The 25,576-nt window shown below is 42.3% G+C and overlaps 1 protein-coding gene across 2 annotated transcripts in view; it reads right to left on the bottom strand.

The window, feature by feature from the left end:
• Positions 1-8,799: 8,799 nt before the first annotated feature.
• hmcn2 (hemicentin 2) overlaps positions 8,800-25,576 on the bottom strand; it is a 45,682-nt gene continuing 28,905 nt past the window's right edge. For both annotated transcript variants that reach the window (XM_079357917.1, XM_079357918.1), the window contains 41 exons: positions 25,129-25,210; positions 24,909-25,040; positions 24,677-24,820; positions 24,398-24,557; positions 23,737-23,861; positions 23,462-23,645; positions 23,256-23,353; positions 22,887-23,165; positions 22,606-22,796; positions 22,305-22,386; positions 21,541-21,677; positions 21,309-21,450; positions 21,068-21,212; positions 20,787-20,914; positions 19,690-19,846; positions 19,480-19,601; positions 19,228-19,392; positions 18,976-19,083; positions 18,683-18,817; positions 18,400-18,534; positions 17,984-18,253; positions 17,689-17,879; positions 17,375-17,588; positions 17,130-17,264; positions 16,836-17,026; positions 16,070-16,151; positions 15,649-15,819; positions 15,178-15,330; positions 14,306-14,443; positions 13,822-13,943; positions 13,468-13,708; positions 13,316-13,375; positions 13,091-13,210; positions 12,814-12,948; positions 12,524-12,643; positions 12,200-12,325; positions 11,633-11,761; positions 11,250-11,543; positions 10,688-10,807; positions 10,470-10,596; positions 8,800-10,364 (listed from right to left, as the gene is read on the bottom strand). In XM_079357917.1, the coding sequence (XP_079214043.1) occupies positions 9,986-10,364; positions 10,470-10,596; positions 10,688-10,807; positions 11,250-11,543; positions 11,633-11,761; positions 12,200-12,325; positions 12,524-12,643; positions 12,814-12,948; positions 13,091-13,210; positions 13,316-13,375; positions 13,468-13,708; positions 13,822-13,943; positions 14,306-14,443; positions 15,178-15,330; positions 15,649-15,819; positions 16,070-16,151; positions 16,836-17,026; positions 17,130-17,264; positions 17,375-17,588; positions 17,689-17,879; positions 17,984-18,253; positions 18,400-18,534; positions 18,683-18,817; positions 18,976-19,083; positions 19,228-19,392; positions 19,480-19,601; positions 19,690-19,846; positions 20,787-20,914; positions 21,068-21,212; positions 21,309-21,450; positions 21,541-21,677; positions 22,305-22,386; positions 22,606-22,796; positions 22,887-23,165; positions 23,256-23,353; positions 23,462-23,645; positions 23,737-23,861; positions 24,398-24,557; positions 24,677-24,820; positions 24,909-25,040; positions 25,129-25,210 (6,369 nt within the window). In that variant the 3' untranslated portion in view covers positions 8,800-9,985. The remainder of the gene's footprint in view (positions 10,365-10,469; positions 10,597-10,687; positions 10,808-11,249; positions 11,544-11,632; positions 11,762-12,199; positions 12,326-12,523; positions 12,644-12,813; positions 12,949-13,090; positions 13,211-13,315; positions 13,376-13,467; positions 13,709-13,821; positions 13,944-14,305; positions 14,444-15,177; positions 15,331-15,648; positions 15,820-16,069; positions 16,152-16,835; positions 17,027-17,129; positions 17,265-17,374; positions 17,589-17,688; positions 17,880-17,983; positions 18,254-18,399; positions 18,535-18,682; positions 18,818-18,975; positions 19,084-19,227; positions 19,393-19,479; positions 19,602-19,689; positions 19,847-20,786; positions 20,915-21,067; positions 21,213-21,308; positions 21,451-21,540; positions 21,678-22,304; positions 22,387-22,605; positions 22,797-22,886; positions 23,166-23,255; positions 23,354-23,461; positions 23,646-23,736; positions 23,862-24,397; positions 24,558-24,676; positions 24,821-24,908; positions 25,041-25,128; positions 25,211-25,576) is intronic.

Raw genomic sequence — 25,576 nt, 5'->3', positions numbered from 1 at the left:
TATAGTCTGTGTTATCTACTCAGATGTGTTTACCATCTGTTTAGTGTCTGACATCTTATCAGACGAAGGAAATTACCAGTTACATATACAACTTAGAGGCTTAAGTCAAGACATCTTGAAAGGTTCTTGGATTTTTGTCCTTCATGATACAGATTAATTTTACATCTGTTTCTTCTGGAAACAAGACTACCTGCCATAAATGATTTAAAAGTGTTGTCAGAAAGTTTAAAATGTAGGCTCCTGATGATGGGAAGTTGATTTTTCCTCGAATTATTACATAACAGGTCATTCAAAGTCATGACCACAGTTACACCATAGCCGCTGTGTGGGAGGATCAAGACAGTTGCAGGCTGTTTTTGGCTTTCCTTTTACCTCTGCATTTGCAAAGCTATTTATGACGATGATATTTCCATCTCATCCCTTTCCAGGCCTGTGAATGAAGTGTCAGGAGGGCTGCACTTTGCCAGTTTGGACTTGCTGGTATTACTGTATTAAAGGTATAAGTATGAAAGCTTATCTCTCAAAGCTGACAAAACACTGGTCTGGAAAATGTCTGCAAATTGGAGAACAGCTGTCGAAAACCCTCAAAATGAACAACTTGAATTTAAGAAGTCATTTTACGACTCTTAGATTATAGACATGGACTTGTGGGGCATCTGGTTGAAAACAGAGTGGTTTGGTTTCCCTGTTGTCAAGTTCTGAGCATGTTTCTCTGTTTTGCACACATGGTCCATGTTCAGTCTTTGAAACAGTATTTATTTTACTTTAAATATAAAGGTGCATTATATTAAGAATCTTTTTTTTTGCTTTATAAGTGAGCAATTTGGCCTTTATTTCAATGGTAAATTCTAAGATACTTTTTGGACCCATAACACAAAGGAAGGTTTTAATTTGAGGAAAATAAAATGTCAGTTTAATTGCTAGAGAACATGGTCCTTTTTTTAGCCACAGTGGTATTTTAAAGATAGCCTGAGGCGCTTCAGCTATGGCGTGAGAAAGTACGTTTTTAGCAGCGATCCTACACAGCGTGGGTTGAGTAAACACCAGAGCAGGATTGACAATTACCTGTCCAACAGGGCAGTAAATCTCTGCAGAGTAGTTAGTGAACACTTACGGAGCGAACACAACATAGCCTGAGGGGGCAGCAAACTTGCTCGCTCTTCCGAATGTTTAGTGTGGTGGTTGACCTGTAACAGGTTTTTTTTTACGCAAGTCAACCGCAATAGATGCTGAAATATTTCCCCTTTAAAGTGTTATGGATAATTTGTCAAACATTTGAAGATCCACACAGGGAAAATGGAGTAGGATTCATCTGGTGTTGTGTTTCACAACTGGTGAAACTGGTCCAACAGAACAAATGATCACCCTCTTTTTTGCACATTGTCAAATTTGTCGCCCCCCACAGTCTGCAGGGAGGAATCTGATTGATTAAACCTAAATGACCCTTCAGCTCAGACCTGCATGATACAAAGGATTTACATTGATATAAACATGCACGATTAATATAATCAAAGACAAATACAATGATAAGGAAAAATATGCAAGTATATGTGCCATTCATTCTCACGTGGCAGGAAATTATGGAGCTAGAACTGTTCTAGCTCCATAGGAAATCCTTTGATCTCAGTTATTTGACAGTTATCAGATTTCACCTGAGTGTCAGACAAGCCCTTCATAAATCCATAGCACAAACATGCTTTCCAGGGTTTCTTCTCTGATTACAGCTGATGTTGAATAAAATGTCTGAAGAAGCACAACAGATCTGCACACCAAGGAGCTCCCGTTAAACGATTAAGCCAACATGCTCTCCTTTAAAAGTCTGATGAAGAGCACATGGCTCCATGGCTAAATCTTTAACTGGAGATCCTTGGTGTGCGGATCCTTTTTGTAGCTTCATACCTTTTTATTTTTGGATCCAGCACCCACCTCATGTCTGTGTCTTTTTACTAAGATGCTGTGTTCGGATAAAGAGTAGTGTTGTAGTCCAGGACACTTAGTGCAAGCCTTTCCATAGTTAGCCATTAGGGCCATTTTTAATTTGATTATAGAAGCTTTAAACTTGAGTTTGTAGTTTTATTAAGCTCTTAGTCTTAATGTAATTCTCACTTTGCATAGTAGTTACTGAATTATGAATGCTTAATTCACTACAGTGCAGTATTTACTCCTAACTGCTGCTACCAGTATGCTCACTGTCTCATTTTAATTTGCTTGGACCTTCTGTGTGGATGCTTATATAATAGTTTTTTATTATTCAAGCCTGGAAAGTCTTTCTGCTTGGAAAAAAATGTGAGTGTGGGGAACAAGAAAATCTGGCATCTGCAGTCCGGTTGTAACGCCCGGGCTGTTGTGAATCGAATTTTAATGCAGAATCAACCCCAGAACAGTAGCTTTGAGACTTTCATCAATGTGGTGGTCTCTTTTACCTCTTTCCATCCGTGAATCTGAAATGTGAGGATTTGATACATCTCTCTTATTTCCCTCCTCCATCTGCAGTCCCTGGGAGTAATGGTAGGAAGCAGAGCCTGGGCGGCGGGTTGGGGAGCAGGATGGATGGAACTACTGTGGTAAGCGTTGTGGTAATGAAGTCAGCGTCTGGCCCACATTAAAAAGTCACACAGGCGCTTGCACTCACACAACAGCTTTTTCCTGCCAACATGTTTAGAACATATCAATGTGTTTCAAGATATCGACAAGCTGGTGGCTTTTCAGTATTTCCCCGAGGCCAATATTCGAAGTAGGGCGCATTGTGGGTGGTTGGCGGAGCGTGATGATCCCGGCAACACTTTGTGATGATGTCATTGGCTGCAAATTCTACAGACAGCCATATGAAGACTTAAAAAGGCCTGTAAAAGGTGAAGGCTGGCCCAAAAACGCAGTGATGTTTTTGGCAAGCCGTTTGCTGACGTGTGCAGGAAATATTGTCAAGGTGGCTGAAAAAAATGATGTCAAGGAGTGAACCACAGTGTGCATGTTTTTTTATTGCCCCACTGAGAGGTCTGATAGCTCTGTAGGCCAGTTCTTCATTCGAGTAGTATTTTGTGTTCGTAACGTGAATCTCCATGAGCTCATGCCTACCCTGACACGTCTGGCCCAGATATCAGCTTCTATTAATGTAGACGGTTCTTGAAAACATGTAAAACAATAAACACAAATGCGTTATTTCAAAACAGAACACACAGTAAGTCAGTGTGCATATTAACTATAAATATCCTTTTTGTTTTTCCATGCACAATTTTTGCCAAATGGTCGTCCTGTAACATTGCTGCATTGTTTAACACTTTTTCTTTTCTTTCGCTGACCCACTTTTTAAAGATTATTCTACATGTATGTTTCATTGCTGCTATGGCAACAGGTAAATATTACCACAGCATCTTTTTTTTCCCCCATGCAAAAGTAATCCCGGCAGGGCATAGGGTAATGGTGAATAAACGCTCCACAGACCTATGTTGATTATCGCGTTCATTGCACATGAAGCAAGACGTTTAATATGTCATCTGGAAAATGTACCTCACTTTCATAAATTTGTCTCCACACTCCAGTGCTATGTTGACAAAGTGTGTGCTTACACATGTTTTTTATAGCTCTTAAATCATGCTGCCAGCATCTTTATATTCATACACAGTCACTGCTGTGTGCAGCCTGATTGCATTTGCATTTGTGGCATTAGGTGACCCTCATCGTGTTATTGAAGATGCAGGTAGTTTTCAGGCTTATATAAGCACACACTGATGGATTTATTGACCTGTTTTGGTTCCTAAATGGAAAAGCCTTTCTAAGAAAAAAACAGACAAACAAACATTAAAACCCTATTTCATTGTTACAGGTACTTTTTTTATAACTTTTTTTTCCTAGTTTCTTGGAAAGAGTAAAGGGGAGAGATGGTATCACAGTTAACACTACAACATCCTAGCCGAGCAGATAATACGCTGTTAGTTTTAATTACAGCTCAGAAACTCTCTGATTGTATCTGATTATAGGTGTCTCAAACATCCCATATGGGTCTGGCTCTATTCTTGATTTATGAGGTCTGGACACTCTCTGCATCCTCCACCACACTCTTACCGTTAGTTTTCCGTCACCACATCACAGTATTACTCAATCTCCCTACACTTGGTTGCAGACAGTCGTGTTATGACAGCCTGAAGCTGGGCTATTACTCATGTACATCTCTGCTTTGGATTGAAGATGAGAAAATTGAAGCTGACGTTTTCAATGACATTACGTTGTACAGTGTCAAAGACAAATATTTAGGAAATGGAATCCGACTTCTGGCTCTGACAGCTTAATGTAGACAAACTGCGATTATGCTTTAAGTAACCATTAAGTAACATTACGTAACATTACGTAACATTAAGTAACAGCACATTTATAAACCATTAATTAACCATTAATAAACTATTAATAAACCATTTATAAATCATTATTAAACTATATATAAACCATTAATAAACCATTTACAACCATTTAAAAACCATTAATAAATCATCTATAAACTATTAATAAACCATTAATAAAACATATATAAACCATTTATAAACCATTAATAAACTATTAATAAACCATTTATAAACCATTAATAAACTATTAATAAACCATTAATACACCATTAAAGGCCCCACAATCAAAATGAGTTGACTTGCATGTAAAATAGAGTGAGGAACACTACACAGCAGGATTCAAATGGCCATCCGTGCACAAGAAACATAAACATATTACCTAATAAAGTTATCATTCAAGTTTAGCAAACAGTTATATGTATATACACATTTAGCAGCTGTGTATGAACATAAGCATTTGTTTGGTGTTGGGTTTCCGGCTCGCTGACTAATGTAAATCACGTAATGACTCTCTTCCTCTGCTTTTGTTTCTCTCTAATTTCTGAGCAAACATCTGGCTCCTCATCAGCTAAAGGCTTCACGAGCTAGATGCTAACATTTGCTCTCTGCTTTTTGTGTTGGACTGAGACTAAACAGTATTTGTCATGAACCGTTTTGGCAAAAATAGGGCCCTTATGATATAGGAGTTTTGGGTCTGATACCAATATAGATATTAAAGAGAGAAAACTAAGAGACACACACTAAGAGAACTGCTCGTGTAATAGCATTAAACTTAAATGAGATGCTCTTTGACTGATGAACAAACCTGGTAATATGGGCGCATTCAGTCACTGGATATGTCAGGCTCTCTACATCTAGAATCACGGCTGATGAGAGCAGTGAGACCAGCACAGTAAAGTTGCCATAAACGCCTCCGAAAATAAGAAAAAGGGCGAACATGATGCATAGAGCTGAAGAGTGTAGGTATTATATGATTGTCTGTGGGTTTGTCGCCATTACCAACATCTTTTATGTTACATGTTAACTGACTAGCATGAGGATTAGTATTATTAAGGAGTTTGACAAATACATGGGATGACATTGCAGCACATTTAACATTTAACATTTAACATTTGATTTGGTTACAATGAGTGCGCTCTGAGCACCGCTGCTTATACGAGCCAATAGGCAGCAGAGTGGTGCTCATTAGTGAGTGGGTCTTTCTTTTCTCCTGACATCCTGACTGTGTTAAGCAGTAGGGGAGATGTTACTGGGAGACATCGCTCAGCCTTAAGCATTCATTTTCACGAACACTTTGTGTTTTATAGAAAAGGAAGAAAGCCCGAAGTCTGCCTTAAAGTATCTAACATGTGTCACAGGGAGTTTGTGAAGCTTAATGAAATCTTAATGAACCACTTGCTTCCAGTTTTGTGCGCCGCCCTGCTGTTTCCTTAGAAAGTACTGATTGTTTCTCTTTCCTTTTCTTTCAGTCTATTTTAAAATATGTGCATCTGCTGCCTGTTTTCATTAAGATACACGTTGCTGCTGCTTTACTGCCGTAATCATTACCAGCACTTCAGAGGTATTAAAACACTGCTCGGATTGTTTTCATGAGCTTCATGTGTACCACAGTGAAAAAGCGTTACATTTAACGGCTGTTTGCATTGAAACGTAGTTAGCAGGAAGAGGCTAACCATTACTTCTTTGTGTTTATCACTCACATGGAAAATAATCAAACTGAGGGCCCCAGTTTGAGTGCAGATCCATGTCATAAATATTTAAACTTCATGATACTCATGATATCATGGATGTACATATTCCAGTTGGAAAGGAAAGTAGGTTAACTGACTCACACTTTTAACAATCAACAAGTTAACCCAAACACAGAGCAGCATTTCACTGATTTTCACAAACATTCACATTTCCTGACATCACACTCAGGCTAATGATCACATCACCGAAACATCAAAACAAATAGAGGAAACTTCCCTTCCTTCTACTCTCTCTCTCTCACACACACACACACACACACACATGCGCGTGCACACACACACACTGACACACTGAAGCATCAACAAACAATCTGGGCTCAGATCAGGTCAGCTTACCTTGACCTTCTCTGTTAGTCATCATCTCAAGGGAATTAAATGCAAAAAGTTGTTGCATGCCAAACTTTCCAAGCTTTTTAACCTCGTCAGTTGTTTGTTACAAGCATCAAACGTGAACTAATTCAAGACAAAAATTCAATCGTTGTGACAGGTAGACACTTACATACATGTATCCACTGATGGAGTAAATGAGTGTAGTTCTGCTTTAGAGGCAGAACAATTTGGGTTTTATTCGTATTTTTCACCTTTCAACAGTTATTACAACGAGCAACTCTATGACAGTGATAGGAGCAAGGAGACCAACAGTATCCAGCAGCGAGGGAACAACATCGACATTTCAGAAACAACCTTCACCGTGCTCCACCTACTGAGCAGCAGAAGTATTACCTGGACTCACCGCCATCTCTTTAAAGAGGACATATTATCCCCATTTTTCACCTTTTCAAACAGTCCCCTGTGCTCCAAATGAAACATCTGTGCTGTGCTTTGGTACAAATATAACATGAATCAAGCATCAGAGGAGGTTTGTGACCCTGTATAAACCTGCTCTCTTAGAACGGTGCGTTTTGGTGTGTGTGTCTCTTTAAATGCAGAGAGACCCCCTGAGATATCCCAGTACACATCACTCCTCTATAGAGAGAATAAAAATGTCAGACCTGTGTAATAAGCTTTGCTCGGGGCTGGCGGTAGTGTCAATGGGTGGAGATACCAGGGGAGGAGAAGGTGTTTTCTTCCCAGAATCCAACTTGTGGTGTAACAAACTTAGAAGATTTGAAACGGAGCATTTTTTTCTGTGTGGTGAGACGTAAGCAGACCACAAACAAAGGACTGGATGGATTTATTTCAAATTGTGTGGGTTGATAGGCCTGCAGCTTACCCAAATAAATGCTCAAAAGCACTGTAAAAGTGAATTTTTCATATGTTTAACAGAATGTTTCAGAAGTGAACACAACTTCATGCCTGTGAGTATCGATGTAAAAGACTGCTGATGCAAGGCAAATAATATGATCAAATCTATTTATGAAAACTGATACCTGGTAAAGTGGAGTAACTCCCCTACATCCTACCACAGTGACTCTTCCAGGTGTTAAGCTGCTTTTGGCTATTATACATTAAGTACATTCAAACTATACTGTAGGTCAGGTGTGCTCAATTAGAAACACAAAAGGTCCACTCACCAAATTTCCAATGTATCCAGTGTCCGGAACAGAGACCTGTAATTCAAAAATTAGAGCTCCAAACAGAAAAAGGCAGTAAATCCACAAAATATTTGAACAATGCACAAACCATGATGTGTTCTGTCCACATCAGTGTGAAACGTGACACTTTTTTGTGCCACTAGTTCTTTAAACGTGGGCACAAAAGGTGTGAGGGCCAGGCATAGACACTGGTGTTTTGTGTTGGTGTTAGTTTTGTGCGTAATTCTGCTCTTTGTTTCATAATGACGTTTTACGTTTCCACTTTAGACAAGGGCAACTGTCTCATTACAGATTAAACACATCGGTTGCGTGCTCCCCACAGGCAGCAAAATGCACATTTGTCGGTCCACTGTCTTAAATTCACGATTTTCGGATTCCACGTCTCGCTTTTTGTCAAGTTTGAGACAAATCGGATCCGGACCAGAGTCCGCCAATTGAGTACCTGCTGTAGCTATTAAAGGGGGTGAGTCAATCTGAAGTGATGGTTATGTTGGTGTCACATATTTCCTTAAAAACAACATTAATTCCAATTTATTCATCATCTCCCCTTCACAACGCAAAAATTAACGTTACTGTTCCAACAATCCTGAAAATGCACTGCATGCTCTGTAAACCAGGGCAGCTCTTAGGCTCAACAGGACCCATGTTTAGCCAAGAACCTTCCCCTTTTGTCATTAGCCATTTAGGATTTGGATGCAAATGTGTAGGTTAGAAGTGTTTGGAAGCAACATCATTTGGCCAAGTTGCCCTGTAGCCAACCTTGTACTCCCTAAGATCTTTAAAAGTACAACCACCAAGTGTGAAGTCAGTCAGAGGACTGTCAGACTCCTAATAGTATATTCCATCGATGAACACAAATGTTTTCTAACTAAATCAGATTAGTATTCTGTTCTTTATGTGTGACAACAAAACATGTATCCAAAGAGGATCATTTTATGTTCACTAAAGTTTTGAGTCAAAGAGAGCCACTGCAGAAATAATCTTAAAGTCAGATTGTTATCTGTTGTCAGAGTTAATGATATAAGAAGAGTTGTCCTGACAGGCTGTGCCTTTGTTCTTTTGTTTAATCATAAATATTTTCAGCAATCAGGTTTGTTTGTAGGACTTGATTCTAATGACCAAGAGTGACTGAGACACAGGTGTGATAATAACAAACAGAAGCAAAAGTGTTGGCCATTTTATTCTTGACAAATATCCATCACTCATTTACAACAAGAGGGAAATGTTGGCTTTGCAAATGCAGAGTGAAGATGTAAACTGCAGTTACAGTATGTGCATTGTATTCAGATAGCTTCCCTTCGCAGATTTGTAAATACTGTATGAAGGCACATGGTTGAGTGAAGACCAGAGATTGGAATAAGAAAACAAAAATGATGTCAGTTGTTTAGCATAGACAAAGGCAGTGCCATGACTAAATGCTGAAAATAAATGCAGTCAAAATTGATGGTAAAATAACTGTATTTTTTTTCAGGTAACAAAACTCGCTCCAACACTGGCACAGGGAAGTTCACGCTATCAACTTGACCACATTCAGAATAGCACCTTTAAAGTTTCTCATTAAAAAAAATGTTACAAAAGAGTACAAAAACACATAAGATGGATCAAGCACTGTCACTACTTACAAGCCACGGTTTCAACGTGCCATTAAGGATTGTTATTACAATGCAAGTAGATACTTATCAGCTCAAACCTTCTGGGACAGGAGGTTGTATAAACCAGTTCAAATGACTTAAATAAATTAAAATAATGGGGAAAAACGGGAGCTCTTGGATGACTTCTATTTGTAAGTGCAGGATGCAAATGTGAAAAACAACAGAAGAATCGGCAAACATTCTAACGTTAAAAAAAACATAAATAGCAGGACATAGAAAAAAGTCAGCACTTACATGAGATCACTTTTTTTTTAGATTCTGCATTTTCAATTTTTGATTAGGACGCATCATAAGGCACAAGGTAGATGCATCAATCAAATGTTTGGATGGTACAGCTTGTTCACATGTCCTCTATGGTGGCATGTGGTTTTTACAACAATGAAGGCAAGACGGAGCCATTTACCTAAAATCCACATTAGTGGAAGCAGTCCCCCGTGATGCATTATTTGAGATGCAACATTAATACAACAGAACCTAGTGTTCTTCTTTTAGAAAAAGATATTTTCCCATAACAACATTTCAGTCGCAGATGGGGAACACGTCCTGATTAGATCCCCTCCAGAACCATGTCCACGTTGTCTTGTACATTTAGCGTCTTGTCAGGTCCTCTTGGTTCGAGGCACAGGGTTTCTGGGATGCGCCTTCTAAGGAGACGTTCAAAGGCCACCGTGAGGCGGAGTCATCTTTAAAACAGTCAGGGAAAAAAAGTCTCAGTATGGGTACGTTGATATGGAGATGTAGATGATGAAGATGCTCTGGTAGGTGATGCGGCCCTGCGATGAGATGGTGGTTGCCTGCACTTTGAGCCGTACTAGTCCTGGTCTGTCCAGAGCCCGCAGTGTGAAGATGATCCCCCTGCCTGCTTCATCTCTGATGCCAAACACGCGGCCCATCACTCCCGTCTCTGATTCTTGCTCGAGTATAGTAAAGGACGTATGCTCCTGCAGAACGCCTGACTCGGAGAAAGCCGACAGTCGTACAACGTTGTGATTGGAGGGAATGCCGGATGGGAGAGTGAGCAGCTTGTACTGAAGGATCAGAGTCGAGCCTCCTGCTGCACAGTCCAGAGAGCATGGCCTGTAGCAGGTCCTTTAAGGTAGACAGGAAAGAAGAATCATGTTATGGACTCATCTACAGGAACGCCTATCTTCTTAGAAATTTTGCTCTCAATTTTGTTTTCAGTTCTGCATTTACCCAGGGCTTCTTCCACTTTGATAGGATGCAGGGCAGGGCGTGTCCAGGCACTGGTAACCTCCTCGAGTATTAAAACACATCTGGTTGTGTCCACATCGGATGCCTTGCTCTACACATTCATCAATATCTAAAGACAAGGACAGAGAATAGGACTTTATCTGTTATGATAATGAACAACACAGGAAGGTCATGAAGCTACAATTCAACACAACTCTGACCTTTACAGCTCCTGCCGTTGGGTAGCAGCTGGTAACCTGGGGGACACAGACACTGGAAACTGCCAATGGTGTTGTGGCACTTGTGCTGACATGGCTTCCTGAGCAGACACTCATCTACATCTGTAGAGGAGAATTATAGAGAAAAGCCTTTTGTGACCAATCACTGGTTGATGAAACAAAATGACATGGAATTATTTTTAAAATGTGTATTTGTAGAGCTAAAACCAATAGCAGTACAGGTAATGTCTCAGTTCAAATCTGCGAGAAAAACAGACAATGCATCGATCTGATACCAACCATTGTCAGCTGAATAATTTTTTTATCCTTTGACATGGATATAAGGATGCTGCTCAACAAAAGCAACAACAGTGTTTGTAGCACACAACGCGAAAGAAGTCATTGCTGTGTAGAGTACATTTCCAAGAGTTGGCCATACAATTGTCACAAAGCAAAGCATGGCAAGATTTTTATTGTGTACCCTGCTAGAATGGAATTGGTATTCAGCGTCTCCCAATACACCTGTTCAGGTATCATTTTCGGCCTCGTCTTGGTTCAAACTTACCGACACATGTGCCGTCTCGGTTGGTGTACCCTGCAGGACAGCTCTGTCTGGTGATGCGGGACACTCCTTGAGAACGAGAAAGGATTGGCCTGCCCAGAGAAGACACCAACTGTGGTCTGAGTCTCGCCCTGACTCTGGTACCATTAGTGAAGGTGGTAGCTCTCTCCAGCCCGGCACAGGAGCGCCCGTCTCCGAGCAGCACGGTACCAGGAGGACACAGGCACCTGAAGCTGCCAGGAACGTTGCGACACTGGTAGGCACAGGGGTTTGGTGTCTGAATGCACTCATCAACATCTGAAAGGTAGAAACAGGGCTTAGTTAAAATCACATGTGAGGGTTTCATTCGTGATTTCATAAATGGAAAAAAACTAGACATGTCATACCAAGACATGGCAGGCCTACACCCTGGGACCGGTAACCTCTGGGACAAACACAACCGTAGCCTCCGATTGTGTTCTGACAGACCTGAGTGTAGCGACACATGTGACTCCCATCCTGGCACTCGTCAATGTCTGAAAGTATGCAGTGAACAACTTTGTGTCAAGTTATCACATAGTACATTCTTTAAAAGGACGAGGAGTTGTCTTTGAAAAGAACTTGATGTCTGATTTTTTAGTTCTTGCTGTTTTGTGTCCTGGGAAAGCTCAGCTGGTTGTTATGTAACACTAATGCACTGAAGAGGTCTGTTGGAGCTTCCAGAAGTCCTGCTTGCATTTAAAGGATTATACGAACACAAACAAGGCTGTTTGTTTTTTACTGACTGCAACAGGTTAAACTTTGGAGGATAATTATTGAGATCACAAAGGGTTCCTTCGTGGTTGCTTTCAAATCGATGATGCAGAAAAGACTTTATCTTGTGTGAATAAAACACAGTAATGTGTGTTTAATCACCTTATACAGTTATTGCCTTCTCAATGGAGAAAGATAAAGAAAAAGACAGAGTCACTTACCTACACAGGCTCCACTGTCTGCTTTGGTCATGCCAGCTGGGCAGCTGTCCAGACACTGGTATCCTCCCTCTGTGTTTTGGCACTCCTTGTGAGCCGGGCACACATTCCTCGTGCACTCATTTATGTCTGGAAAAAGTGCAGTTAGAACAGATTTTACGCAAGTAAGCTGGTTATTAAAATCATTATAGTAAACCCCTCTTTTCTTTTACAACGTATATTAACATAATCTAAAGTCTTAATTGCATTTTTAAGTAATTTAACATTGTCTTGGTTTTTTCCAAGCTCTTAAGACTCGACGCTTTCCCAACAAGTTCAGCGACTGACCGACACAGCGATGTCCTGATAGTTGGTATCCAGGGTGGCAGATGCAGCGGAAGGAGCCCAGAGTGTTGAGACACTGATGCTGGCAGGGCGAGAGAGCAGACTCCTGGCACTCATCCACATCTGTAAAAGATAGCACACATCTGCCTTTATTCATCTACAGTGTACTGTTTAAAATACTGGGCGCTAAGAGACGAGATGTTTATGTTTGATTATGTTATTGCTGGAAGAACAGGACGTACAAAAAGAAAGCGTTTAGTCTCTGTACGAATGGCAGAGACAGATTAACTTGCCTTCACAGCCGGCTCCTGTGATGCTGGGTTTGAATCCTGGTCCACACTTGGCCTGGCAGCGATATGCGCCTACTGTGTTGACACACTGCTGGTTGTAGTGGCACATGTGTGAGCTCTGGGAACACTCGTCGATATCTGCACCGAATGAAATCAAGTTGAAAGCAAAACCCTGAAGCAGATGTTGTTTTTTTGTTGTTGTTTTTTCTGTTCTTTACTTAACTGCAACATGTGTTTGTAGATGGTATAGTGACTCATAACGCTCGTTTCTTTTTCTCACCTGAGCATGTGTTTGTATCTGTAGAGATTGTGAAGCCAGAGGGACAGGCACAGGAAAATCCTCCCATGATGTTGTTACATGAGTGGGAGCACGGCGACTGCAGTGCGCACTCATCTTCATCTAACATGGACACATTTAATTAAAATGTTGAAACTGTTGTAGTAACAAGTGTTGCTAAGTTAAATGCTAAAGATAATTGAGGGGTGGAAAGTGAAAGCAGCATACCAGCACAGTAAGAGGCCGTGTCGAGACCGAAACCTTTAGGGCATGTTTCATCATAACCATCTGCAAACAGTAAAGTTTCAACATTCAGTTTTAGTGTTCCATGTCATGTACTGATGGGGAAGGTTTAAATCATTGTGTTTTATCCCACAGACCTGGTACAAGAAGGCTGGTGGTGATGTGGAAATCAACAGTGAGGGTAAACATGTTGTAGACACTGTTCATCCCAGAGACCTTGAGCAGCTGCAGCAGAGGGCCCTGGCGCTCCTCCTGGCCCTCGTAAATAATGGTGTGATTGCATCGTAGCACCATGGGCTTTCCTCCTCTCTGGTGGGTCTGTGAGGACCACGAGTACAGCTGCCCTTGGCCTGTCTGCACGTAGGACTCATCGAACTCCTGACAGACGCAGGAGAAATGGAAGGTCAGCTTCATTACATCGACAGAATATATGTTGTGAGAACGTGTTCCAGGTCTTTGATTGCACGATGCGTGAGCAGCAGTAAACACACCTGAAGGCTCAGGTGAGACGATGTCAAGGAAGGAGGCACAAATCCATTTATCACGATATCAATTAGTAAAACTCCCTCAGAATCCACACCTCTGGCCACATGAGTCAAACGAAGTATCTCCCCTGTAAAGAGAGAGGCCGAGGCACAATGGAGCATCAGGACACAGTTGAGAAGTAAACGTCTGCATCTGTAAGCTTATGAGACTCAGTGGTGACTGGTGCCATCTGCTGGCTGTTTTGTAAACTACTAAGGAAAATGTCTACTTATTACATTTTTCTTTATGAGCAGCTGATGTTGTATTTAAGCGTGTATCTGCATTTGCAAAAAGCAGACATAAAGCTCAAATGTTATCTACACTGTGTCTTTATTTGATTCAGTTTGATCATGTCACAGACGCGTACTGTGACTGACACATCAATCAGTTTCTGGCTAAGACTTGTGCAAACGAAAAGAACCTTTTTAGTTTTATCTACAGCAAACTTACCGGTCTCAAACTCCAGCTGAGACTCTTGTCTGAACTGACCCTGAGTGAAGGAGAAGCCGTTTCTGGCCTCTCCGTTCTGCAGCACAGTGGTCCAGTAGACGGGAGCAAACACAGACACCAGCACCCTCAACAAAGGACCTGAAACAGAGCACAGTTAGCTCTGCTTGTCTTACAGATCCACAGGAATGAAGTTAAATCTTCTGTACAAATAGAGACAGGAAACCCAACAAAACTCCTTAAATCCATAGCCATTAAATGTTCAGTGATGTGGTAAACAACATCAGGTAGCTTTGAGGGTTATCATGAACAACAAGGCTGACTGCTTAATTTGAAGTTAGTTTTGTTACATTGTATCCATTTATATCACAGTGGTTGTCTTTTATTACATTTTACATCAAGACTAAAAAGTAGAAGTTTGGACTATGTGGAGTGTTTTAAACCAGTATTCTCAGAAATGGTCAGCAGGGGGAGGCAAAGGGAACTCCACAAGAGTAGAATATGGTTTGTTACTTCAGTAAACATCTTCCTATTTAGTAAATGTCCGACAAGGGAGATGAATATCTTCCTCAACACAGAATGATATCAGTTTGTGGTTTATAGTCTCATCTTGAGTTAAAGATAATAAAGTTAAGTATCAGCTATAATCCACAAGTTGCTACAACAGAGTTGTAAACGTAACCATGATCTCACTCCTTTACCAAATTTGATCACATCCGGTCCCAAAACTCCAACACGGTTCAATAGTTTATTTTTCACACTGGTGTCACTGTTGTTAACAAGCATTACATTACGAAGACGCCTTCTTCTTGTACTCTCCGCAACACATCCTGTAAAATAAATATATGTAAGATAAAAACAGTGCGATCACTCACCCACACTTGGAGGAATGTTGTCCAGACGTGCGTGCAGAGTGCTGCTCGCCTCCACCTCGTTGTCTGTAATGTTGGCCTCCAGGTAAGACACACCAAACTCTCTCTCATTCACCATGCCGATCAGGCTGCCTCTGGTCCTGCGAGGAGTCTCCCCTTTCATCACCAATAGATTCAAAAGTAGTTAGTTCACATCCATTTATATAACACTACTATTTCCGTATAACATCATTTAGATGTATATAGTGGACAAACTTCAACATCTCCAATATCCAAATATATAAAACACTGTTTTATTTGGGGGGGATGTCTACACCATCTTTTTACATTTATTTTTCTGTTCATTCACTCACAAACCAACATTCAGAGTGACAAGGCACTATGAAGCGTAATACAGCCACCAGAATAAAAGACTGAAGCAGTGACATTTCAAAGATCTGCTCATTTTTTAGGGCGGAAAGAATGGAGTTGTACCTGGACAGAGACCAGCTTGACATTTCCTTGAGCCAATACTGGGGCCGCTGCATGATCGGCCGCCATTGGCTGGTTCTGGGTTGTTGCATAATCTGATTCGTTCCTGGAAGCCTTGTCCACAAGTGCTACTGCATGAACCCCATTCCTCCCAGTTTGAGTAACCTCCATTGACTGTTTAAAGAGACAAGTGAGGAGAGAACTCAGTCTGGATAAATGATCTTAATGGAGGAGATTATAGAAAGTGACACTTTGGACTTATTACTCAACAAAAGTCCCAAAAGATTTGGGAAATGAAGGGAGACAGTACAAGACAAAAAATAAAAAATGTCTTTTCGTAAGGATTTATTATTCATCATGCTTCACATTTCCATGAAGTTTTGTTTCTTGTTGAAATGTGTGTTATTGTAATATGACAACTCACTCTGAACCTTGAGAGTAATAGTCCTCTCAGCTGTTCCAGCTTCACTCTCAGCTACACACTGGTACTCCCCTCCATCTGCAGCCTGGAGGTCAAACAGGTAAAGGAGGAGAGTTAAACACCATTGGCATTCTGAGAAACAACTTTCTTCTGACACAGTCACAACTGCCTTAGATCACATGCAGTTGTTTTGATCAAAGAAACGTGACATTGTGGGAGGAACAATACTTTTCTGTTTTGCAAGGACTGTCGAGACTTTTATTTATTGAATTATTTCTAGTCGTAGATATTATGAGTGCAGAGAGGAAAATTCCCATTTGACTGCTCTGTGGTCGGGACAGTCATCCGTCTGTGAGAAAGTCTCCACTGCAGGCTGTGCAATTACAGCGGCAGTTAAGAGACCTAACAAGGTTACAGCCTGAGGAGAAAGGAGCAGAGTCTGGGAACATCCAGCTCTCTGTTCATCTCCTCCCTCTGCTGCTAATGCTGTTAGCTTCTGTGACTGAAGTGAATCTGATTTAGTGGGCGCTGAACGCTGCAGGACACTCACTCACTGTTCCTCCACACACGGGTACTGCTGGGGAAGACCGGATAAGTTGAATACTGCCATGTTTTCCAACAACATTAAACACTAGCAATGTTAATAGCTTATTCAAGGGGGATTAATCACTCAAATGAGAGCGACGTCGTCTGGCCAAACTTGTTTGGAGAGAGAGTCACTGCTCTGAAATGGAGAAAGAGAAAGATTAACAAATAAAAATGTATTTACAGTGACGCTGTAAATGACCAAGGATCCGTTGTGAAGTGCTTGCATTCGAAGGGAGCGGAGTAGTGCTCTTCCATCCCGGAGCCAGCGGAGGACCGGACTGGGGTCTCCGTGGACAGGACAGTCCAGCACAGCAGAGTTACCCACAACAACCGTCTGAGACATGTGAGCTTCACCCTTCAACACTGGAGGCTCTAAAGACACACAGCAAGAATATATATATGTTAGTGAACTGGATATAAATATCTGCAGCAAGTTAAATGAAAAGCCCCGACTCATCCTTGACAAATAACTCACCTCTGATGCGGACAAATGAGAGTGCTCGGATGGAGCCGACGCTGTTCTCTGCGATGCACACATAGGTCCCTGCGTCCCCCGTCGTCACATTATCAATGATCACGGAGCTCCTGCCTGCCTCATCTACACTAGCGCCTAGGATGTTTGTTTTTTTTAACAAACAGAGCAAATCATGTTTCAATTTGGATTAATAATACCATATTAACCAAACAGGGGTTAGATTTGGATGAACAGAAGCTTAGTACCTGGGTAAGGACTGTTGTTGATGGTCCAGGTGATGACAGGAGAGGGAGTTCCCTGAGCATGACAGGACAAGGCGAGATTCTGCCCCCTGTTGAGGGTAACATCACCTGGCAGCTCCTTGAAGGCAGGTCTCATGTTGATGGATAGGTGGATGTCTTGTCTCACAGAGCCTGCTGAATTGGTTGCTACGCATGTAAACACACCGGCATCCCCGACCTGCGTGAGGAGAGCAACCACAGCGAGGTGATATCATCAGAATCAGACAGACGTGCAGTAATTTATGCAGCAAATAAAACAAGTTGTCCTTAAGGCTCACCTCAGCCCTCTCAATAATAAGTTCTCCTGATCTGAGGACAGTGAATTTGCCTGGTAGGTTGGGCACAGTTGCACCATCCTTTTCCCATGATACCCTGGGCTCAGGTGAACCCTGAGCAGCGCAGGGAAGCAGCGCCTGGAATCCCTGAATGACTGACAGTTCAGTCTGCGAAGGAGGAATCATGGGTGGGACTGAAAAGCAACAAAGTTGTTTGTTTTTTTTTTTTTCAATAGATATGTTAAAATAACTGGCCATATAGAGCTAGAAATAACGTTACACTTCACTCTTAACTCACCTTGAATAACTAGCCTCATGTCATGGCTGGCTTTGCCTGCAAGGTTTTTAGCAGTACACGTGTACAGTCCTGCGTCACTGCGCTGGGTTGAAGTAAAAGCCAAGGTTCCATTGGCAAAGATATGGAGATGAGACCCGGCAACCAAAGGCCTCCTCTCTTTATACCAGGTGACTTCAGGTTGAGGCTGCCCATCAGCCACACACTCCAGACTGACTGGCTGACCTAACACTGCAGTGTACTCCACACGAGGCACACTGAGCACGGGCGGAACTAGAAAAAAAACATTGATGTGTTTAAGTTTAATTCTATTAGTAAATCCCTGGAACAAATGTTTTCAAGAATTAGAAGAAAGCATGTGACAGACTTTATAATCGTAGCACAAGCTGTTTGTCCCGCTTGCTGTTAGTCCACATTACCTTGAAGGATAAGTTTCGTCTTGCCAACAGCAACACCAGCGTCGTTCTTTGCCAGACACTGGTAGGTCCCCGCGTCCCCAAGTGTGACACGAGAAAACTTCAACGCTCCGTTTGAGAGCACAGCCAGCCTGTGACCTAATGAACCAATAGTTAAATCACATATAAGCTTCAGGATGTGTTTTTTCACAACTGTGACAGAAAACAAGACGTCAAGTCGATAGCTTCTACCACACAGTAACCTACTGTTTATACATTTTGTGATTTGTTTTCTCAGAAAAATTACCTGCTGCTATGGGAACCCCCTCTCTTTGCCAGGTGATGGATGGCCTTGGGAAACCTTGGACCTCACAGGGAAGAACAATCCCATGATGTAACACCACTTGTACTTCCTCTGCCATTGGCCCGATCTCTGGGGGTTCTAAGACGACAAATATAAGTTACGTATGTATACATCTTAAACCCTGTGTGTTCAAACAAACTGAACACACGTATCAGTCTCAACCCCTGACCTGCAACCCACCCACCCACCCCACTCCTCAGTATCTATGGGGAACACTAAGGACTGCCACAGCCTACCTTGCACTGTTAAAGAGATATGTTTGTGAGCCACTCCAGCTGGGTTGCGGGCTGAGCATGTGTACCTGCCAGCGTGACTTGGCAGAGCTGCAGTTATCTCCAACACGCCTGCAATGAAATGAGAATAACAGTGCAGTTTAATGACTCACAATATATTCCTTAATTTGCGACATTAGCTTTACTATAGGCTCATGTTCCTGGGTCTCTTTGGCTTCGTGAACATTGCAATGTTCCTCAGATGTGTTGTCTTACCAGTGGGAAGGACACGATAGGTTCCTCCCCTGGTGCCCAGTTTGGCTCCTCCCTTGGTCCAGGAGACAGTGGGCTGGGGCCGTCCTTGTACGTGACACGGTAAAACCACAGGAGACATTTTCACAGCTGTGACTGTTGTGACATCATCTTCTATTGACGGTGGGACTAAAGGAGCGAAAAGAAAATTCTTCAATCATCTCAGAATGACTTTCTGACCGACTCTCTCATTGTTCAAAATCTGAAAATCAATACCTTGCAGCATGACCTCGATGACCTTGCGTTCCTCCCCAACATCGTTGACGGCAGTGCACTCAAAGTAACCCTCATCTTCATTGGATGGCGACAAAAGAACCATGGACCCGGAGGACAGTAACCTAGACCCAAAAAGTACAATCGGCTATTAATCTGTTAGAGCTGTGTGCTTGTGACGTACGCATAACAGTCCAGCTGTTACTTCTCTACCTGTATGCACCAGGCTGCTGGTTGATATCAAGCGGCGTGCCATTCCTTTTCCAGGATACTGTCGGTGTGGGGATACCTGTCGCCTCACAGCTCAGCACAGCTCTGATCCCTGTGGTTGCTGTCACATTGAATGGACCCGGACTGATTGAAGGACCGACTGGTAAGAGACAGAATGAGTTCACACATGTTGACCTTCTCACTGTATTTTAACACTGTGAGATATTTAAAAGTGATACTGAAGCTTTTTGTATCATTTAGAAGCCTGTTAGTATTTTTTAATGGTTTTGCAGCTGCCCTAATTTTCCCCAGAGACGGGAAAACTTTGTATTTCTTTTCTAAAAAGGAGCCTCCGATGACGCAAACATTTGTCCTCGCTGCCTGAATCTAAAAGAAACGTCTGCCATCTTGTTAGGGACCTATACAAACAGGCTCTATGGAGAAAGCTGAGAAAAACCGACAATGTTAAAAAAAATATGATTCAATGTCAAACTGATATCGATGAAGGGGATTTTTAAGCTTTTGTGCTCGAATCGCGATTCTATTTATTGCTATCTCTACAAGACGCAACATAGCGACGAGCGGTTGAGGCTGACGGAGGAGCGGGAGGAGGCGGAGCCGGCTCGAGCTGGGGGGAACTGGTGTCGTCGGTGCTCTCACTGTTTGCTTATGGACACAGACAGAGAGTCCGTTTGCTGCCAGGAATTTCTACGATGCCAATTCCCCTTGAAAGAAATCTGGCAAACAGTTGAAGAAATGTCCGTATAGACTGTAAGTAGAGCACCCTCGCTTCAGTGAGAGGGGCTTGCGGTGCTGTGCATTCTGGGAGTGGTTGTCTTTAATCCACATGAGCTAAAAAGACACTTTCAGCCTTTTCTCAGGTCAAGAAGGAACCAACTTCAAAATTTATTTTATATTTCTACTACATGTATGACCCAATGTCAATACAGAGTGAAGCATCCCTTTAAGGGATTTAAGCTTGTGAAAACTGCACTATAGTTGTTACAAGAGGCAAGAGAGAGACGTAACCAATTTATAAAAGTACGACCAGCCTGATTCTGTAGTATAACATTACAGAACAACAAGGGTCGTAAACTTACCGTACACACGTAGATCCATTCCTCTGTGATCTGAGCCGGCCTGGTTAGACACGGTGCAGTAGTAACGACCTGCATCACTCAGCTGCACCCCATGCACACGCAATGAGCCCTCTGGTAAGAAAGTGTGTCTGAACAAATGCACAAATAAAAATGTGGTGAATGAACAGACACCAAAGAGATCAGCTGTGCAGCTAATGACATCACATTAAGAAAGGTTACGTAACGAAGGCTGCCTGAATAGGTGGTAGGTTTAGTTCAAACAAAATAAACTTTGGACCTACTTTTTGTTATCCTGAGTTACAGGGAAGCCATCTTTTCTCCACATGACAGTCGCAGAAAGGTCACCTTCAACCTCACAGGGAAGAACTGCATCCTGGCCGGCGTGTGCAGTCACCACGTTACTGCCCTCCTTTAATACTGGTGGTACTATATATAAACATGTACATAATCAGGAAGTGACCTTTAATATCGTGATCTATTTCACTGGATTTAATTCAGATGGTTATTGAAAAGCAGACTTACAGAGAATCTCCACAGTGAAGAAGAGGCTGGTGCTTCCAGCCAGGTTGGTCACCACACAGCTGTAGTGGCCACTGTCCTCTGGCCTGACTTCCTGTATCTCCAGGTATTGACCCCCTGCTAACCGTTGGATACGACCACCCAGCTGAGACAACAGAAGGAGGAGGAGACCGACAGTGTGAGACATTGAGGGGCTATTCGTGAAGCACCATTTTTTTTCACCCCAGTTATGTACCTGCAGTTTGGCCTCATCCTTGTACCACTCTATATTGGGAGCAGGGTTACTATCAGCCAGGCACTCTAAGGTCAGATGTCCGTTAACCGGCACTGTAAATGTCCTCACATCACCAGAGCCAAGGAGGGTTGGCGGGACTGAAACACAAGAAAGGAAGTTACGTGAAGTTTCCAGAGGTGACACACAGCTCAAAGGTTATAAAGGATTCACACAGCTTTAAAAAAGAACAGCTAGCTAAGGCCATGTGTGGAACAGATAAGCTCAGAGAGTAGATCAGCAGCCAAATCAGCTGTTTGCACTTAAAGACTACATGCTTAGAAAAACATGTATACAGAGACGTGCTGTGTGCATGTCTTTTCTCACAGAGTTTTATGACTCAGTTAAGCTTGTTATGTCATCATAACACAACAAAGGTGGATCATTACATTAATCACTTATTTTATTGGAACATTTATTATCAACCCCAGCTGTTGAACAGGAACCAACAGTACTGTTTATTATTAGATTTATGGCAACATGTTTTTAGTCTGGCAACAGTGGAGGAGGACGCTGCATATTGTATCGCAAAGTAAAGCTGTCTGTGCCATCAAAACACATCATTTAACAGTACTGTGTACAGTATGTCATATTAAGTGCATTCAGTACAAATAATTTATCTGACCATAGCCAGAAAGTGCTGAATCCTTAACGTGCAAGATTGTTTTTATTTTAGTGCAAAGAGTGATTCTGTACAATCCAATACGGAAGAGAACAGTTAATGTCACCTTGGACTCGGACCCAGTGGTTTTGTCCATCCTCTCCAGCTAGGCTGCTGGCCAAGCAGGTGTACAGACCTGCATCTTCCACCTTGAAAGGGATTACATTAATCAGTTTGAGTGCTTCTTGCATGACAAGGCTGTATTTGCCTGGACCTTTTACTGTTAAAAGTTTTGTCTTTCAGTTTTTTAACCGTTCCAATTTTTTTTAGACATACAAAAAACCCAGCTTTTTTAAATCACATTTTATGTATGATGTTCAAAAACATAAATAAAATCATTGAACAGATTGCTTTCGAAGTGCACTCACCTGAACTTTGCTAATCCGGACAAACTGTCCATTTTGCTGAACAACGTCAGTGCCTACTAAGGGACGACCGTCTTTGAGCCAGCTCAGTGTGGGGGGCGGGACTCCCACAGCGGAGCACTCCAGTTCGAGCGGACTGTTTACTGCTAGAGTCAGCTCCTCTGGAGAGGTGGAGCTGGAAATCTTTGGAGGCTCTGGAATAGAAAATAGAGTGTTTGGTGTCAGTTGTTCGAAACATGGCTTTAATTTAATGTAACAACAAATAAAGATTATTTTGGGATTACCAAGCACAGTGAGGTTAAAGCTCTTTGTGCTGCTTCCAGCCTGGTTACTCGCCACACAGCTGTAGAGACCTGCGTCCAAAGGCGCTACATCAGGCAGCTGCAGTCTGGTCTCTTGTCCGTCCAACAGCAGGTTGCGGTGAAGGGACAGCGGCTGGCCGTCCTTCAACCATGTCAGTGTGGGAGGGGGAACACCACGTGCCTCGCAGGTTAACGTCACCAAGGATCCCTGCACCACTGTAACCGGCTCGACTGGTTCAACATGATCCACACCAGGGGGCACTGCAGACCAACAGCAAACATGTAAAAAAGCCTCAGTTTTCAAAGACCACATGTTAATTCAATGAGAGGTCAGTGAAGTTCTGTTTGTACCTTGGACCTGTACATCATAGCTGAGCTCAGCAAGACCAGCTCGACTGCGTGCTAAGCATGTGTAAACACCAGCGTCAGACAGCTGCACAGGAGAAATCCTTTTTGAGAAAGAAAGAGAACATTTAGCATTACATCACATGAACGTGTATTTTTTAGAGAATTTACAAGCGGTATGTTTGTACTGAGCTTTATCTATCCAAACAGACCTCAGCACAGAGTCACCAGACAGGAGGCGTGTACGCGCGGAGAGAAGCACAGGACGTCCGTTCTTCAGCCAGCTGATCTGAGGTGGAGGGCTTCCTGCTGCCTGACACTCTAGAGTCACAGCAGAGTCCTGTGTGACCTGCACCTCTCTTGGGATGGTGGTCTCCCCAGAGATTGACGGTGGCACTGCATCAAATCAATCAATCATCGAATTAAACGCATGACTCAGAAACAGTAACACTAACACAGATGCACAAATGTCCACAAACAAACTGACCAAGTACAAAAAGAGTGTAGATTTTGCTCTCCTGTCCTGCCGGGCTAGCAGCCAAACAGGTGTATGTCCCAGAATCCTCAGGACTCAGCCTCAGTAATGTTAGCGTGCTGCCATCAGGGGTCACACTGCGGGGTTAAAAATACACATTTTTTCACACAACACTTCATTATGCTATCTACTTAAACCGACATCTATAATTTGTTCATCCCACCTCTGAACCTCTGTTCCACTTTCCCATCATGATCACTATTATCATCCCACGGTTTTCTCACAGTGTGGACACACACACTCATACTTACACTTCTTCTGCCTTCTGCCTGATGCAGTTTCACTTGTCATATAAGCTGCTGAACAGCTGTAAAACAGCTGCTGTTTTTCCCCACAATGAAAACAACCAAAGGACTTTAATATAATAATAATATAATGATAATGTAATAATAATCATATATATATATATATATATATATATATATATATATATATATATATATACACACATACACACACATTATGCTCATTGGAAGAGGTAACATCAAACCTTCAGGGATTGGTGCTGACTTCTTCAAATGAGCAGAATGTATTTAAAATGTGTCATAAATGTTGCTATTTGATAACTTTTTGTTTAAGGTCCTGGTAGAAATTAGGAATGTGAATGATTTACGTGATGTGCCGGGTGTCTGATCCTTCTAAAGCCACTCCGTCTTTTAGCCAGTTGAGGCGTGGGGTGGGAATTCCCGTTGCTCTGCACTCCAGGGTCAGCTCCTCGCCAACGGGTGCACTCACATCAGATGGGTGGTCAGAGTCCAGAATGGTAGGTGATACTGAGTTGGACAAAGATTACAGTTACATACTGCTGAAAATCAATGCTTTCCTGTGTAAATATGTATAATTTTCGAGGGTAACAGGTTCTTAATCTGCTCAGATTTTAGTTTCTCTTTACCCTGCACTGTGAGGGAGTAGTCTCTCTGTGTTTCCCCCTCGCTGTTTTTGGCCACACAGGTGTATAATCCAGCGTGAGACAGAGTAAGAGGACCCAGCTCTAACCTGTTGCCTCGGACCGACCACTGCCACTGCAGACTGCTCTCTGGACAGCACACACAGTCACTTACACATGCTAACACATGAGACAAACAATTAATAGACTAAACTCAACATTGGCTTCTTCTTCTTACCAATTGGCGTTCCATCTTTGAGCCAGGTGATGCTGGGCACAGGAACCCCTGAGGCCTCACACAGCAGAGCCACATGGGAGCCAAGGGTGTAGTTCAGGGCCTCCCGTAAGGGCCCGTCCAAAACAGGGGGAACTGTCACAAAATGTATTGTAATTATAAAGATGCTGAACACTCTTTGAAGACGGGTGTGACTTTGAGTACGTATCAGATATGTCCTCACCATGAACGGTCAGTCGGAACGTCCTGTCCACCTGCCCGGCAACATTGGATACTTTGCAGGTGTAGGTGCCACCATCTGCTAACTAGGAAGTAGGAAAACAGAGGATCATTGTGGTGAGGGAGGGGGAATATAGAGTAGAGGCATAAAAGGCCCCTTCATGCTATTCTAGCGGTTGCATGTGTTTCTTAATCAGGTAAGTCAATTTAGTTAATATACAGCCAGGTCAAAGATGGGACAGTCTGCGTCTCATTACATATGCACTTGTGTGTCTGGTCTTCCCAATCTTTTTCAGTCTGTGAGTTGTATGATATGAAAGCCAGACAGTTAAATATATAGTAATTAATGAAGTATAGTGAAGACGCTGAAAATGTTGCCAAAGTCAGTTTGAGCTCTTTCAAAAGCTACTTTTCATCCTTAAAATGACGTATGTTTGCAGCTTCAAACACTT

Source organism: Symphodus melops (assembly GCF_947650265.1).
Source record: "Symphodus melops genome assembly, chromosome: 1".
Lineage (NCBI taxonomy): Eukaryota > Metazoa > Chordata > Actinopteri > Labriformes > Labridae > Symphodus > Symphodus melops.
This window is presented reverse-complemented; position numbering and strand designations above follow the sequence as displayed.